Genomic DNA, 18,153 nt, shown 5'->3' with positions numbered 1-18,153 from the left:
CGCTTGTATAGAACTTTAATAGTTCCTTGAACGAGGGGGGGGGAGAAGGGGGGGGGAGGAGGCTTTGTCGATAGTAAAAGGGAAGGAACGAGGAGGGAGAATTTTAATAAAAGAGGCCTTATAGAAATAACGTGTGATAGAAATGGATGCGAGTTTGTGCACGTGTGTGTCTGTGTATGTGTGCACGCGATTGTGTACAAGAAACATCCGGTTGAATACGAAAGCAATTATCCCGTGGAATAATGTATAAGGAGGAAATGAAAAATGAGCACGAGAGAGAGAGAGAGAGAGAGAGAGCTGTAGAGAAATTTCTCATCGATGGAAGCTGGAAAAAGCTTATGGAAGAGGAGATTGCACCGCATTACTGTCTCTGTCACGTCGACCTCTCGTCACGACGTTGCCGGTAATCGGCCGCGCGTGCCGAGAAATGGATCGAGACTTATTACGAGCTACGTAATCCGGATTCCCGTATCGAGAACTTTCCAGGTCTGCCGGGACTACTTGAAATGCGATTGCACTGGTCTCTCAAGTCTTTCTCTCTCTACACACACATATACTACCCCCCCCCCCCCCTCCTATATATATATATATATATATATATATCAATCTCTTCAACCTTCGCACAGTAATTAACCGCTTATATCGAGAACCTGTAGGATCATCGCGAATAGCATTTCACTGTATTAATTACACGATCAAAGGACGAGTAAACTTCTGTTTACCAAAGTGGTATAGCTATACGATTGAAATACCCAACGCTTCGTTTTTCCACCTGCACGTATTCATCTCCATAATTTTTGATAATTAATTATTATGCGACGTGTCTTTTGGTCGTTATAAGAGCGTCCAAATTGAACTGGAATAATCATTTGAAAAATGACACGTCAGAGTTTTCGCACGGTTACCTCATAAAATAGTCGTAAAGCAGGTAACGATCGTTTGCTCAGCGACGCGGAATATATTTGCATTGTCTGGTAGGCGTGTTCCATAAATTGAATATAGTATACGAGAGCCTATATATATATATATATATATATATAGTTATTTTCATCACACGCGCAAAAACCGCTCGCGTAGCTCGCGGAAAATCGAACGATTACAAATTAGTGCAGGTGGAGGGAGCCAGTGCGATTTAAATCGGCTAACAGGAGTGGCGATTCGCGTGTATGGAAATTCGTTAATAACGTCCTTATATTCGTTGGCGGAGCGTTTCTTTGTTATATTTTGTTAGATTTTAAGGAGGGGGGATGAGTCGATCGGTCCGAGGAGTGTATCAGGTCGGACGAAAGTAATCCTGTCAGTTTCAGAGCGCTCGATAGGCGAGGCTGCGTGATTCTCTTCGGCCAAGAACGAGTTTTAATCGTGCGCGTGTGTTACGAACCGATGAAAATGTCGAGTGGCGCGAGCGCACGCGCCCGCCCGCTAATTTTCTGGCAATCAGTCCCGACTCGCGAAGCGCGCTACAGCTACCGTGCGAGGAGTTAACGTGATTTAAGCTCGAAGCTTCGCGCACCATCGTACATCAAGCTGACTCGACTCGACTTAACCCCAGGAATTCCACAAGGCGCAAATGTACCGAGTCCTCGGGATCTTTACCGTATATACTTTACGATTTATCATTCGAGCCCAACACGTTTCATCCCCCTCGGTCCCGGGGAAAGGGATTCTTTCTTTGACGATAGAGCGAAAACTAATTTCACTACGAGATGAAAACTTACATTATATAATAGACGAGAAAGGATCGAGCTTTCGCGAGGGAATAAATCATTTTAAATTGAAACCGAGCCGCGGTGCTGGATGGAACTGCCGAATGTCGTTTTCAGCCACGGGAACAACGACTTAATTAATATCTATAGGTTCCTCATGAAATTCGCGTTTCTTGCCAATAATTGGCGGAATCACTGCCGCTTAAATCGATTCATCATTGAGTCGTTGGCGGATTTCACGCTGATAAGAGTTGTTACGGAGGAAAACGAAGCCTATATATATATACAGCGGTGCGAGATTCAAAAGAGCTCGTGAAATTGTCCCGCGGACAAGATTCGCTCGAGGGGATATCCTCGACGATTGAAGAACCGTATAGAGGAGATGGCTATAGCTGTATAGCTGGCGCGAGAAACGAAAGCCATTCCGAGGTGGCTACAGCCTATATATATATATATATATATACAGGGACGCTCAATTATACCCAAGCGAATTAAGTAATTATCTTTTTTGCAATTTTTTTCTCTCCAGCAGGGGCCTGTCCCTCTCACTCTCGTGCTCCTTTAGCGCGCTTCTTTTCCTTCCTCCACGATTTTCCAGCACATTCCTGCGTTTCGCTTTAACTCGTCGAGTCCTCGAGTGCGTCCGTCTGCTGCAGCTCCTCGGTCGATATTCCTCTCTCCGCGCTTTCATCGTAACTATAGCAACGCTGTTCGCGAAGAGACGTACCTAGCGTCTGCCAGAATAAAGATCCATCTTTAATTATAATCTTTGTCCCAGGCCCAATCACGTGCCTTTTGTGCGCGCACCATGGACACAGCCATTCGTCCTTGGTACACCATGCATACCCAATTTAACAGAACCCTCGAAATAATCCCAGCCCGACGCGCTGGTAGTCCGCTGTATATATACACGTTTCGAACCTTTGAACCCTCGTTTATCGAACGATAACGCGAACGCTGCGATTCGATAATCTTCGATTAATGCAAATTCGGTCATGGACCTTTCTCATTATGAAAATAATAGGAACGATGCGTAATTTTGTATCGTGCTTAATGCACCGTACGTATTGCGCTGTATACATACACACACACAGACGTTATATATATACAATGCTAAATGGTTGATTCTCATTAAACGAGAATATTTTCCATTAATGCCTGGCCACGCGTGATTGTCGGGAATTAACAGGAAAGTTTTTAATCTTGAGCGGGCACACACACACACACACACACATAGGCGTGCAATTGCAAATCGGCAAATGCAATAATAAGTTTCGCTTGATAAGCTAAAATGCGTTTGAGCGCATTAAAGATCACGATGACGTTGCAGTCGTTATTGGATAAACTGGCGATAACAGTGATTTATTCCCCGCTGCATTAACAATCACTTAACATCGCCCTGGATTATTTATGCAAGTCGTTGCCGTTGTAATCAGTATGTAGTAGGGGTATACTGCTATGAGTTCTGGAACAAGTCACGTACCTGGGGAGATTAGCAGCAGGTAATGTATGTACATTTGTTCATTTCTCAGGGGAGCAGCTCGATTAAGGACCTCCGACTTGACTCGTCCAATTGAACCGTCACCAGTCCACGCAGATAAGGACCACGCGCGCAAACTCTATTGGGGAGCCTGCACAAAGCTACTGGATCACTGCATTCGAAATTATCTAACATTGCTCCATTATAGCCGGCTGAGTCCTCCGCAAATTCGGCGACTCAACACTCGATCCCTGGCAAAGGATAAGAAGCAAACACAGGAGATAGATGTCCCTCTGCTGTAGTAGAGAAGGGAATATATAGCAGCGAAACACCGAGGGCAAAAGTACCTCAGCAGGGGACCACCGAGGAAACGGGCTTACGTTTATCTCCCACACTCATCCACAAACTAATTCCATTAACTTTTTTACCCCGAGTGTGTCGAACAATGACCTGCACTCTTCCTCTCTACATATCTATATATGTGTGTGTTACGTGTGTGGTAACATTGGAGATAAGCCTAATTATAGTAGTGTAATTGTAGTCGCTTATCCCGAATTCAAAATAAACCAATGAGGCAGTCGTGCGTTGTAAATATTTTCGTTCGGTATGTTTCTGCGATTTTTCCTCGTGCATGTACCACACACACACACACACATATATATATATATATATAGTTAAGCGCAAATCGCTACGTAATCAAAAAGCATTCACGTGGCAACGTAGCTGTGGCACACTCGTGTGTATATAGATACAGGAAGGTCGCGAACGAGAAAATATATAACTTCGACGTGAAAGCGCAATCGAAAATTTTAATTCACCCCCCCCCCCCCTCTCATGAAACTTAATCGTCCACAATTTCCCATTCGAGATTTGATCTAACCCGCTCTGATTGCTCCGTCGACAGTTATTATTACAATAGTTTTGTCACACCGTAATTATTACGGTCAGAGAGTCATTGCGAAATATATATATATATATAGGTACAGTGCGAATTCGCGATAATTCCTGACTCGATTTAATTAGCTCGGCACGCAGACGCTGGTGTATGTGTGCGCAACTATACGATTTCTATCTCCAAACTTCGGGACACTTTTAATTTAACTCGACTTCATAAATGGGCCAGAAAGAGGGTAAAGAATAGGAGTGGCTCGAATAACATCATACAAACCCCTTGTCCCATTAATTAAATTCCTTTCGAAGAATTTACACTTCTACGAAAGATCGCGTCAAGGTAGAGGACGATTTTCGAGCAGCATTGCTGTCCCTGATTCATTACAATCGAGCAGTTTCCGGATCGAAAATAGTTTCGTATTCAATTTACGTTGGAAAGCAGTGCTGCGCATTAGGTCGTTTCTATTCCCCACCCTAAGATCTCCGAGGTGCTTGTCAAATCTACACGATTCATCCTAGCCTGTATATATATATACGTGTGTGTGTGTGTAATAGTGTAGCTTTTATACCAACGTGTGATTAATCTTCAGGAATTTTAACACTCTTAAATTACCCAGCGATTATGTATATCTCTGTGGATGTCGCACGCAGTATAGATATATGTATATACACTACACTGAAAACATATATATATATATAGTAAACTCCCAAAATGAGAGTTTGCGCAAATTTACGCGACGCAACTTTCCAAAAGGGATACTTTTATCTGAAAATATATACTTGAGAGATTAGGAGCTTTTATGCTCCCCGAAAGTTTATAAAATATACTTTCCTGTAGCGTACACTCCACTTTGTGCGGGATGAATGGAAGCGTGCTCGAATTAATTATATGTGAGACTTATAACAATGAAATTACAACGAGAAGAAAGAACGAGGGAGAAATTAGCATATTTGGGCCTCGCACAGTGGAAATGATTAATTTGTCAAAGGAATAAAGTTGAGGGAAGACATTCGGGACAAACGCTGCAGCTTGCGAAAAGGAAATCCACAATAGTATATTAATTGGAGAATTAGGATGGTGCAGCAGAGAGAGGTTTGGTGTTGTAAGCGAGTGCGCGCAATAGCGTTGACTATAAAGTCAAAAGTGTAAAAGCTTAAACTTTCCAGTCGATTTCCTCCTTTCGCTTTTATTCATCGCTCGGAGCGTAGGTAGGTACACGGGTCATGGCGCAATTTACCTTGCATGTCGTGCCAGTAGTGGTAAGGGATGCAGTGCTGGTGGTGATGGTAGTAACACGAGAGTGCACGAAAAGATGCGGAAGGATGAGCGGATCCTTGAATCGAAGCTAAATTCGAGTTGAACGAGAAAGAGTCATTATATATCACGTATATCTATTATAATCTCTTCGGTAGCTCCGCACGTTCTAATTGGAGCGTGTCTAAGGTACCAACACTAGAACGCACAGCGTATGCATATACCTCGGAGTTGCTTCAGCCTGGACGATAACCGCGTTGACAAAAAACTATCCGAGCAATATTCATGGAGACATGAACTGTCGTTGAAAAACCATTAGATGATTTTTGGTCGAAAAACAGGTGAAAGAAGAGCTTGCGACGGTGCGCCGTGAAAAAAGCACTCGTGTCCCAGATTTTTCGAATAAATCCTAAATGCAAAGCGTAGAAAGCCAGGGAGCAGAGCCGTGATTTAAGCCGAGAAATTTCAATCTTTGCAGGTATTTGCGCAAGTAAAATCAACGCGGCGTACTTGAAAATTCTGTAGAGCGCATTAACTTGAATTCCTCGTCTTTGGAAAGTAATATTGGCATAAAGCTGCTGGCTATGCAACTCTCTGCATGCAAGGCCAGGTAGAATTTCGTGTTTGATCGTGGAATGCGTAGGGACAATTGCGAATGCGAATTGTGGCCAGCCGCACTTCACCATTAACGCTATTCAAGACGTGTCCAAACGTAGGGCATTAATTTCTAATTAGTGTCTAACTAGTATAAGGGTCGCTAAACAGCCATACGTGTGCAGTTAAAGGACCGGTGAACACACGCACACACACACACAGACGCGCATACACGTAAACACTCACCAACGGTATACGTGTATAGCACATGTGTGAATAAATATACTCGCTGCAGAATATATAACGATGTTTGTATAGAGACGCGATTTGCCCTATAGGAGATTCGGCTGCCTTTATGAACCTTCTCGGTAAAGTTCATGGCTCTCTGCATTACGTCGCGTTAAAACACACTTTTATACGATAAAACAAAGGCACGGTCGTGCTTTTGAAACTGACGTAAATACTAATTATTTTTGTGGCGGTGTGACTGCTTGCCTGGCAGGGACTTGCAACCGGCTGAAGGAAAAAAGAAGAGACACCCTGGCGACCTAAAAAGCGCTGCTTTCCGTCTTTTCACCAGAGAATATATGTATAGTCTCAGCGTATACACGTGTATAGCATATATTTAATTATATTATATACAGAGTGTTTCTTAGACTTTTTGCTTCTACAAAACAGTCTATATATATATATATATATATAAAGCAGCGTCATCTAACAAAAACTCTTGCATAATTGACCCTGCAGCATAATAAGTAGTATCTACAGGTTGTTCGTTATTCCGATCACGCTTCGAAGAAGCATATATATATATATATATATATAGATAGACTTGCCGATGTCGTTTGCAGCACTTTTGGCCAATTGCCAAACAATGTCTCTTGGACAAAGTATTTTTTAAAGACCTTCAGAAAATTTACAAGTGCGCAATTTATTAGCGTTTCATTGATTTGTCTCGTTTATTAATTACAGTAGAACGACGCTGCACTATATATACTGCTACCACTACTAGCTCCTCTATACCACTTTCATCGTTTACTAATCGATCGATAACACGCTTTGATACAAACATGGTAAACCGTGGAAGGTGGTTACAAAGTAGGATGCTATTTTGCAGCGAGTTATTTTCTTTTCAAACCTGTCACCTGCTTGACATTGAACGCAATGTATACACACAAGGCTCATAATGTATAGTCGCATGGTTTACACGCCCTCTAATGGGTCTAGGTGCGGGTAGGAGAAATATCGATAGATAACCAGTACAGCAATATCAGGTAAAGCGATACATCACTCTATGGAGAAGTTTCGCGTGTTGGTAAATATTTTCAATTAGCATTTATACTCCGCGGCATTGGTAGGCGATTCCTGTAAGATTTGCAGGGATGCTAATGATTTGGAAAGTTCATCACCGGTTGTATATGTAAATATATATATATATATATAAAGTGTGTGTGTGCATGTGTACATGGTGGGAGATTTATTCTTTCGATTTCTCCTATATGCATGCTTTTAATTAATCGAAGGAAAGATGGTACGCGCTTGTTTTTTCGTTTGGGAATATACAGGAGTGGAAGAAAATTCAATCTGAGTCAGAATGCCGTCACGGATAAAATCGGACGGTTGGCATGAGGAGAATGAAAACCAAAGAACATAGCATACTGCCACGCACAGAGTCTTCTGTCGGTATCGCGAGGGTTTAATAGGAGTTACGTGCGATCCGGTCTTAATTCGATAAAATTGATAGTCGGCTGGCTCTCCTCACTTTCATCGAACAATACGATGAAAAAAGGGCAAAAATAAAGGATGTAATGGAACCGTGGCCGAGGGAGAGGTCGGGGGAGGAAGAATGCACTCGCACTTGTGTACGTGTGTGAGGTAAAGATAAAGGAAGTAAAAAAAGGAGGGAAAAGGGAGCGAGGGAGTATGAGAGAGAGAGAAAGGCTGCTATGAGAAGCTTCGTTCCGCACGTCCTCGCGCAAGGACAGTACACCTGGCATTGAGTTTAATTCGTCCTTTTTTTTCATTCTCAACCGCAAAATTCCAGTAGCATAGCTGGCATACCATCTATTCCTATTAGTGATGTAAATGCTGTAATTTCGTGCAGTAATTACTGGAGCCAGCAAGAAAGTAAATGCCTTTGAACGAGAACTGTCTCGCGGAGATATATCCCGCACTGACCCGCACCGTGTTACCCTGAAATTAGCCTATTGAACGTCCATGGAAAGCGTTCTTTATTAACTCTCTGCTAACCTGGCACAAGTTCGGAGATAACGCACGGTGCTATTCTATGCTATATACATATACATACAAGAGGTACGTCTCAAGGTTCTCCCTCTCTTGTTACGTTTCAACCTCGAGCCAGACTCTCCTAACAGCTCTCCGCTTTTCCACGTTTTCCCATTTCACGAATATACGAGCCGGCACGAGTTGAACGATGGCTGTAACTCATTAACCAAGGATTAAGACAGCCATATAACCGCGGGGATATTTAAGCAAGAGGCGGAGAATCAGTGAGGGAAAAGCATAGAGGAGAGTCGGAAGTGAAAAGCGCAGGAGAACTTATACGTCCCTGCCACGAAATACGACGGTTTTACAGTGGGAGGCGACCAGGAAAACCGCTGCCTGCAAGACTCCGCCGACGGAGAATCGATATAATGCTGTGGAGTCTCTAGGTAGGTACGTATATAGGTATGAAGAGAGAGAGAGAGAGAGAGAGAACAGGCCAGGGCTCAACCCCGTCGCCGCGAAATTGAGTCCATTATCGCTCTGGCCAGCTATCCAATACCATCGATATTCGTTTAACGCATCGTTTCCCTGCGTCAACATGCTGACAAACAAGCCATGCATCGCTCGAAACGATCAAATCTATATATATATATATATGTACAGTCGAAACTTATTTGGAGCAAAAACGAGTCTTTAACGCGAGAGACGAGAGGAACCGTTCCTCGATAATACATGGGAATCCAAGTGGTACACACACACACACACATATATATATATAGGTTTGAGCAGAAATTTTTAAGCGCATTTATGGAAAGCAGGTAAAACGATCTTATCTCGGAGAGAATTTTCATGTAAAATATCGTACGGCTAATGTATACGAGCATCTGTTTGGGAAAGAATGGTTGTCCTTAACAGAATACAATACCACTCAAGTAGCAGTATATATCAGGAGGTCTTTTTTGCAAGAGCAGAGCTTTACATCGTGAACAAGAAACAGTGGAGAATAAAGATCGGATGGTCAGTCCCGCGCACACCTTTCAGCTCGAATAATCCATAAAGCGAGGCGAGGCCGCGCGGCGCTCCGGGTCCAAGAAGCGCGCGGGTCCGCATGTTTTCTCGTGAGTTTACGCGCCATTGGACGCCAATCTTCGGAATGAAACTACCGCGTCGTTCAGTGGGTTTCTCTCTGTGTGTTCGTTTTCATGGCTGAGGCTGAGGTGTGAATAGAGCCGGAGCCCTCGGATACCGATATAGTATAGGTATAGGACTACGCCAGAGAGGCCAGAGAGAAACAATTCCGGTAAATGGCCTGTGTGACGGTCCGAGGAATAATCTAGAATTTCGCCAAAGCGATACTAAGATACTGTAGCCGAGCGTTCGTTCGGATATATTACACATTGTACTTCTCGTGGTAAAGCCATAAACGGTAATATTGCAGTATGCTTGAAGTACCGCTGACTAAAAGTTACAATGCCGCCGGAAAACGAGGTGCCAAGTATGTAATGGAATTGCGAGGCTGTAAAGGACGGCTTTCGACCCATCTCCTAGAATCACATTCCCTACCTATCTCTCTCTCTCTCTCTCTCTCTCTCTCTCTCACTTCCTCTCTCCCAGAGAGCATCCACATCTCCGTGTAATCCAATGAATACACGCGGTGAGTAATTACTTCAGAGCAACGAACGAGATTTAACGCTTAAAGTGCTGTCTCGCTCGTCACAAAACCGCAAGAGTGCTTATTGGGTTAGGAGACCTTAATCCTTATGTCCAAGTGCCACTCTCGTGTCTAACCCCCTCCCTTCCTCCCTCACTCACTTTTTTTCCTATTTTTTTCCAGAGAGAAAGAGAGAGAGAGAGAGAGAAGAAACATTCAATGCACCCCTCATATAGCTAAAAATATACCAACTATATACACACACTATATAGGTACACGATGTATTTTATAACGCAGGATCTTGTTCATCCACCAGAAAGTCTGGCCTTTCAAAACAGATAGAATTTCACGAGTGGACACGAAATATAAATCATTCTTCGTTATACACATCAGCACTGGCTGACAGACTCTAAGTATAAGGAATGATAAATTATCGGTTTTAAAGAGATCGGATTTTTTTTCGTTTCCCTCGTCAAGCTCATAAACGTTAATTGATGTTTCTTTCTCAAGTTCAGTGCAGGGGGACACTGTAGCATATATACATATGTATATATATGTATAGTAGTACATATTATGTGGAGAGCGTTATAAGTCAATCTTTATTTAGCGCCTACGCACGCAATCTTTATTTAATCGATCTATATTTTATACGTGACAAAATTCTGATTTTCACCGACTCGCGTATAATGTGCGTATAAACATATGTAAAGTGTCGATAAATTTATTTCATTCGGCATTTTTGCGCAAAAGCCCGGGAAAAGATTCACTGCGGAACTGGTAAAAGATTGTTCAGTGAGCAGAAAAAACAAATTGATTATAAGCACAACAACGGAAAGAAACTTGCAGAGACTCCGCTTTGAAATTCGAGCAATCTCTCGAGAGCAATTGTCGTCGATGATCGATCTTGAAAAATCAAGCGTTGCATATATATACGACATTGCAGCTATAAGCTCCACTTTCGACGCTCTTTCCTCTTTCTCCTCGTCGCGATCGGCAGCTAATGATTATAAGGCTGCGCGTGGTTGAGCTTTTGAAGGGCTTTGTCGGATAAATTTTTCTTCCTCGCGTTCGGTTATATTCCTGAGAAAAATGGATTGATCGGAAAAGTTTTCGTTTGCCAGCCGTATCTCGCGGAAGAATAATAGGCCAGAGGCAAACTGGGCCAAACTCTCGTCCAGGTATATCGATATTGTCAGCGCAAGAACCAAATCACCAGGTCCTCGGGGCATCGAACGAAGATATATTCAGCAGGTTCAGCAGCGAAGCTCCGGATTGACGGTGGCAATGTATAATGACGCGGTCGCCATGTTTGCAGCGCGATTTACCTACCATCAGAGATCGTTTTTGCGAGGCGTCATTAGCTTTTTACGATTGGAACGGCAAATTTGCATGAGCCGCCCTCATAGACCGTAGAAAGGAATGACGATAAATCCGACATTTTATTGCCTTGACAAACTGCATCGTAATTTAACGCACATTACATTATGGATCACTTTAAGTATTCAGTAATACGCACGAGAGAAGGACAATATAACTGTAACAGGGATACCTCTACTAGGAAATTACTAATTACTTCGGTCTTATTGCGCATTCGGCGTATTAATAAAATCATAATTGTCCCTCAAGGACGCCAGAGTTCAACTTGGCGCATCCTTCGAAAACTTGGGTGATTACATATGCGGAGTGATAATGCATGAGCCATATTACTTCCTTATGCCGCAAAAACTAAATCTCGTCCGATGGCAAAGGGACAGAGAGCCATTAGGAGGCTTATTTGGCAGTGGTGGTGGTGTGCAGCAGCAGCTAGGGTCTTGAGAGAAACGTCGTGAATGAAAATGGATACCTTCTCTCGTTATGAAACCCAAGAAGACTTCATAATTGCGTTATTAAGATCCTATTATAGAACATTGGCACAGTGTTGGCTCACCTTTAGACGCAGATCGCTGGCAGTCCAGACGCGGCTGGCGTAGTCATTGGAGGCACCGAGGATGAGAGTCCCTGTTGAGTCGAAATCCACAGACATAACGCCTGCGTTACTCCCCACGAGGATGCCCTTGCCCTCCGATGCACCTGCAACGAAATTTTCACCTATATTGAAAACATTAACTATCTCTGTCACTCGCAGTCTCTCTGCAGCGCGACTAATTAAATTTACGCTCCCCCGACTTAATTGCCAGCGTGCACACACGCCGTACAGGGGACCTTGCAACAACACAGAGCTGTGCTACGGAATGCGCCTGGTGTGCCGTAAGACGACGACCACGCGCGGACGGACCTAACGCATTTCCTTGTAATCCGGGAGGATATGGATAAGCCACAGGGCTAAATAATAACTGAGCAACATCCGGATCTCAAGGTGCGTCCTCGAAGAGTATCTCTGGTCAACCGGAAATCCGAAGCCTCTCCGATGCAGGCCATCGGCAAAGCTTCTCCGTATACATATATATATATATATATACGTATGAGCCATGTCGTACGGTGTAGGCAGATTATATTCGAAGCGTGTTAGAATCTCATATGCGATTACCTGATGGTAAAGGGAAGCTCGAGCTTGTTGCCTCTATATAGCTTTAATAGACGCTTACGCGAGAACTATCCAAGCTCGGCGTCATCGTTTAAGAAGAAACCTGTTGATTCGTTAACTTGATTGAGCGAATGGTATTGTCGTCCGCACGGAGCTTCTCTCGCAAACTGATTTCATTCCGACCGAAAGAGCTTCGACAAAGAGACGCGGCTGTCGGAATTCATGAATCCCTTGCCGAGTCAACAAATCTATCCTAGAGAGAGAGGCAAGTATAAAGGCCCTCCGAGGACTATCAAAATACACTTTGAAAAAAGACTTATGGCCATCCCCGGAAAGAAAAGAACTCGACCGCCACTCTGTCTCGAGATAAACTTGGAACACCGAGCACGCTACTCGCATACATGTACCTTCTATATATATTCACGACAGTTAACAAGTTTTTAACGTGGCTTTTCTATTTAATTTTTTTTTTCTTCTAAAAATAGCTCGACTAGTTTGCACATTAACGGAAGTTGGTTGGAAAAATGCAATCACAGCTTGGAGCGAGCAACGATGACCACTCTTAGCTCGAACAGGAATTGCATTATAACTATATACGGGAGAGAGAGAGAGAGAGAGAGAGAGAGAGAGGCGAACGGGTCGTCGCGAATTTGAATAACAACAAGAGCACTAAATAAATTCACCGTGGTAGATCTCACGGGTTGCACGCGATATCCGTGTTGTACGAATGTACGTACACAGCTCCGAGTGAAATATATCGTCTTCTTGTATCCCTTATCATCTATCTATTCCAGTGAACCAGTATCGATCGCTGTTAGCTTCACTTTCACGTCAACCTGTCAATTTCTTTAGTCGGCCCTGATTGTCGTTAGCTGATTCTTAATCTCGCCAAATACCTTTTGTTATTGTCCACAGTTTCACCTTCCTGTCTGCTCCACCTGTGGCGAGAATCCTATCGACAGGGGACCACTTTACAGCATAGACCTCTCCCTCATGACCGTTCTGCAAGGGTTACATAAACTTGATATATATATTTCGTGCAATTAGCGCACATGCATTGAAAACTCATTCTAGCTGATAAGTGCCTTCGATATACACTATAGCTGAAAGAGTAATCTATCCGTGTATGCGAGACCACTCGCGAGAATCGTACAATCGATAATATGCGTGTAAATAACTTTTTCATGTATTTGCATTACCTGTTAGGAATTAAGAAATAAATTGATTTATAAATAATTAAGAATATCTAATTCATGTTTATTCTTAAAGCTTTTAAATATCTTTTGTTTAAAATACACGGGGATTTATAATGTTACTTGTTTCTCTTATAATATACTACAAAAACTCTATAGTCAATAATATTATAACAATCCGCGATTTGTATAAATAGTTAACATTATGAATAGTTAATAAGACCACATTGCGATAAAGGCAATTTATTTTTCATATAAAAATGAATTTAATTTATTACTAATGATTTAGAGTTGAAGCAACTTGGATTAATCGTAAGTACCGCAAAAATCTGACGTTATAATATGACATTAACAGAGTTAAAAGCGCATACATTAACAGGATCACTTAACAATAATCGTTATTCCGCCTATCGCAAGAAATTTTACCAGTTAAAAGTGATACATATAGTAATTCTCTTACTGTGTATATAGCACTGCTGTTATTAGCTCAGTCGATAATTAAATAAATAATTTAAGACTTAAGGGGATCCCTCATACCAACATTACAGATTAAAACGCGTGTCAACTATAGGCCAATATTTGACGACCCATATCAAACTCGTTATACCCTTTCATTGACGTTGCTAATTGCTGTTTCTAGTAGATAATCAGACTTTCTAAGAAACATTCTTGTTAAAAAGAACGTATCAAAAAATATACATATTTTTCTGCAAAAATGTTACAATTTTACTAAAAAGCGCAGCTCACGACATCGTTAAAATGGTATAACGAGTTTGAAATCGATTGTCAAATAATACTGTACCATTGACACATGTTCCCGAATTCTGCTCTGTAAAGTCGGTACGAGGAATATCTTATTAATCAAATTCAATTAAAAATGTCTCTCATTTAACAACAAATATTACAATAAACAATACAATGTAGAAACAATCCTTATAAAGTATGTATGCCGAACTATCCAAAAAATATAATGGATATATATATATATATATATGTGTGTGTGTGTGTAATAGATATAAAAAACATCTCTAGAGCTATAAAGATAAATTATATCATCAAGTGCAATACTTTATCAAATGTCAAATAATAATATTGTATCTTTTTTGACACTTATACATTCCCAAATATTATCAGTTTGTATTTATAATAATAATGTTCAAAGAATGAACTATTTTCTTCTTGTAAAGTGCTTCTGAGTGCAATTTGCAAGATCAAGCTAGCATTTGGTGCAATTACTGTGATGCTCGTTGAAATTTATCGTTAGATAAACGTAAAAATAAAATTAAGATCTGTATAAGCTTGTATTCACTTAGCCTCAATAAAGCAGGCAGATGTTATGTTATTGCGAACATCCAACAGCATATTATTTGCGTTTATTACATGTGACATGCATCAGCTTCTTCGAATATATTGATTTTTGTTAAAATATAATAAGAAAAATTAAAATAGTATACACGTGATATATGAGACTCTACACCCTTTACCAAACAAAAAATCATAATAAAAAAGATTTTTTAATGTATTATGGTATTTCGCTAAAATGAAGTTTAATATTTTTAATGCAACCGATTTATAATTTAAAGCTATATTAAGTATGATATGATGAATTAAATATAAAATATAATTAACGTACAAAAGTGACGGAAACTTTCGTTGGTACAGCAGTAGGCAGACCCGACATTCCCTCTTTTAAACTTGTTCGATCTGGACTTATTGGCCTTGTATCCCTGGCCGCATCTTCCAATTCCTTTTGCATTTTGGCTTGTCTTTTCCTGTAAGTAATTAAATTTAATTATATCTTATATTATTATATAAACTGAGCAATCATATTTTCATCAGTGGCGTGGATATGTTCGGTAAATAAATCTATATACCTTGAAGAATAAAACGAGATTAGCGTCACATGCAAATGAATAAAATCGTTTCACCATGACCAATTCAAAGAAACTTACAAAATTTAAGGACTTTCAACCTCTCAAGCTTGTTTTACAGATTCTATTTAATTAAAAATTAAATATTCATATTGATCGTAATGATAGATTACACATTTTACTTGTACGACCATATTAATTTATTTTAACTAACAAACATTAAATGTTTATAATAAATATAATACAGTCATGCGCAGTCTATAATACACAATCAATTTCAAACAATTTGACTTTCAGTATTCTAGAACTTCACCTAGTAAGTCGTGGTTCACATTTAACAAATGGAATATACAAACAATCATTTTATGGTAACATTTCACTAAACATAATTTTCCCAATTTTTTCACTTATTAAACTTACCCAAATTTTGCTATGGTATTCATCAAAAAGGACGTCGGACTGGTAAAACTCTCACTGAAACGAGAATGTCAAGGAGTGTCAAGCGCTAGTCTATAATGCTTAAAGAAAACTGTGTACCGTTCATTCGTTCTGTGATAAAGATTCGTATCGAAATTAGTATCTTCATACAATATTTTATATTAGATATGCATGATTTGCATTACTTTATAACTTTTTATCTCAATCAATATACCATAAATAATCGGTTATTTAATGATTTGTTATTATAAAAGTAATATGGTGATGAATGCTTAAAATGTTTTGTATTACTGCATAAATTTTTAGCAAAATATCCATTGTTTTAAACATTAACATTAAAGAGAAAATATAAACTGCTAGAAATTACAATAAGCGTATTCCAAATTTTAATATATATTAATATAGATTTGTTAATGATTTAGCTTCTTTTAAATATTAAATAGTAAAAAATCTTAAATGTATTCTTAACACTCCTGCATTCTTATAAAACGTGCTCAGTTCTATAACCATTAATTATAATGAAATATATGTTTTACATCAGTGAAACAAACTTGATAAGTTTTAAAAGGGGTAATATATATCGACAATAGAATAATTAAAAAATACTAGATTTACAGAAAACAATTATACTTATTTTAATAAGGCTAAAATTTCATGCAAAGTAGAATTTGTATTCGAAAGCAGCAATACATGGGTTTGAATGGATATAAGCATGAAAAGCATAAAAACTGTGCTTATTCATTTTGTTTTTGTTTATAAGTAAACATAAATTTTACTTTACAAAAGCTTATATATGATACGGGAAGAACTATTGGGGTGAATTCTCTAATGGACATACAACCATGGAAACACCAAATAATTTTTAATAAAAATAAAGCGAGTATTCCAATGCACCAGGGATAATGTCAAGCATTGTTAAAAGCATATTTCAAGCATATCACTTACTTCAAGAAATTATCATTTTCTTCATTCATTTTGTCGGCATCTCTTGCTTTGTATTTAATTAATCTTTCTACTAGTTGACGATTCTCTTCCTGAAATGAAAAATAAATAATTAAAAAGTCTTAATCTAAAAATGTCATAGCATTTAGTAATTAAATTACCTGAGCTTTTCTCAGTTTTTCTTCGAGGGATGCAAATGCTAACTGAAGAGCCTGATGTTCATCCTTTAACATTTGATTAATTCCTTCCAGCTCACGTTCCTTCTGTTGGTGTTTAACTAAGCTTGCTCGTAACTTGTTATTGTCCTCTATACTTTCTGATAGACTATATATATATCAGAGAATAAATAATAAAAAAACAAAGTAATATTTAATTCTTTAAAAATGATATAATGTTAAATTTATAAATTGAATTACAAATAACATATATATACATATAAACATACCTGAACTCTTTAGCTTGTAACTCTCTTCCCATTTCTTGTAATTTGTTATTAAGATCTACTATCTGCTGTGTGTGCTCTCCTCTTCTTCTATGCAATGTTGCTAATTCTTCTGCTTGTGCCAGTAAACGAGCTTCCAGAGCAGAATTTGACCCAGTACCTGGAGTTCCATCAGTTACTTCACAGCGCAACTTTTCGTTTGCCAAGGTTAGCTGGAGGTTTTCCCCTCGTAACGTATTTGCATTTTCAAATAATCTATTATCTGTAGAAATCAATCATAAGCCACTTTAAATATAATTAAAATAGAGAAAAATTAACTTCACTTAATTCAATATATGAATGTATTATGAAATAGGTTAAGTTTACATTGAGGCACTGGATGATAATTAAAGGCAGTATGTAATGATAATAATAAATATAATTAAAAATGTATACGTACGTAGAGTGATTAAATCAGAGAAACAAGAAGTTTGACATTTATTTCTTTCGCGAAGCTGTGAAATTATATCCTTTTTCCAATTGTTATTGTCCTTGAAAGTGAGCGCTACATCTTCGTTCGTTGCCATTGTGTATTAAATATTTTCTTCTAAAATCTAAATGTTGTTTCTTCGTTTTGATTGTGTTTACATTAATAGGGGTTGTACAACAAAACCTGTAAAATAACATTAATATTATCAGTGTCGGATAAAGGATTAAACATATATAGCAAAAAGCATTATTAATATAAAGAACATATTAAATCATAAATCACTAATAAAATGACAAGAATTCTTTTGGAAATTACATGACATTCTAGTTTTACCATCAAGATATGAAAAAAACTATTCTAACCTAAACATGCCAAACACTACACTGCTGTACGCAGTGAACTTTGCTCTTATCCCCCTTTTCGATATTATCAGTAATGAAGCCGATTGGGGACGGATCAACATGATTGAAG

General features: G+C 39.4%; 1 protein-coding gene across 6 annotated transcripts in view; it reads right to left on the bottom strand.

The window, feature by feature from the left end:
* The window catches only part of Atg16 (Autophagy-related 16), a 334,508-nt gene extending 316,355 nt beyond the window's left edge, over positions 1 to 18,153 (bottom strand). For 2 of the 6 annotated variants that reach the window (XM_066735096.1, XM_066735100.1), the window contains exons 1-9: positions 17,998 to 18,061; positions 17,653 to 17,865; positions 17,217 to 17,475; positions 16,933 to 17,095; positions 16,775 to 16,863; positions 15,812 to 15,865; positions 15,154 to 15,292; positions 13,224 to 13,329; positions 11,731 to 11,873 (exon numbers count right to left, since the gene is read on the bottom strand). In XM_066735096.1, the coding sequence (XP_066591193.1) occupies positions 11,731 to 11,873; positions 13,224 to 13,329; positions 15,154 to 15,292; positions 15,812 to 15,865; positions 16,775 to 16,863; positions 16,933 to 17,095; positions 17,217 to 17,475; positions 17,653 to 17,779 (1,080 nt within the window). In that variant the 5' untranslated portion in view covers positions 17,780 to 17,865; positions 17,998 to 18,061. Of the gene's footprint in view, positions 1 to 11,730; positions 11,874 to 13,223; positions 13,330 to 15,153; positions 15,293 to 15,811; positions 15,866 to 16,774; positions 16,864 to 16,932; positions 17,096 to 17,216; positions 17,476 to 17,652; positions 17,866 to 17,997 lie in introns of all 6 variants that reach the window. The other 4 variants (XM_066735099.1, XM_066735101.1, XM_066735097.1 and 1 more) reach the window with 3 other exon arrangements.

The sequence above is a fragment of the Prorops nasuta genome, unplaced genomic scaffold, assembly GCF_024137725.1.
Source record: "Prorops nasuta isolate Cenicafe-Biocafe unplaced genomic scaffold, Cenicafe_Pnas_1.2 PNAS00014, whole genome shotgun sequence".
NCBI lineage: Eukaryota > Metazoa > Arthropoda > Insecta > Hymenoptera > Bethylidae > Prorops > Prorops nasuta.
This window is presented reverse-complemented; position numbering and strand designations above follow the sequence as displayed.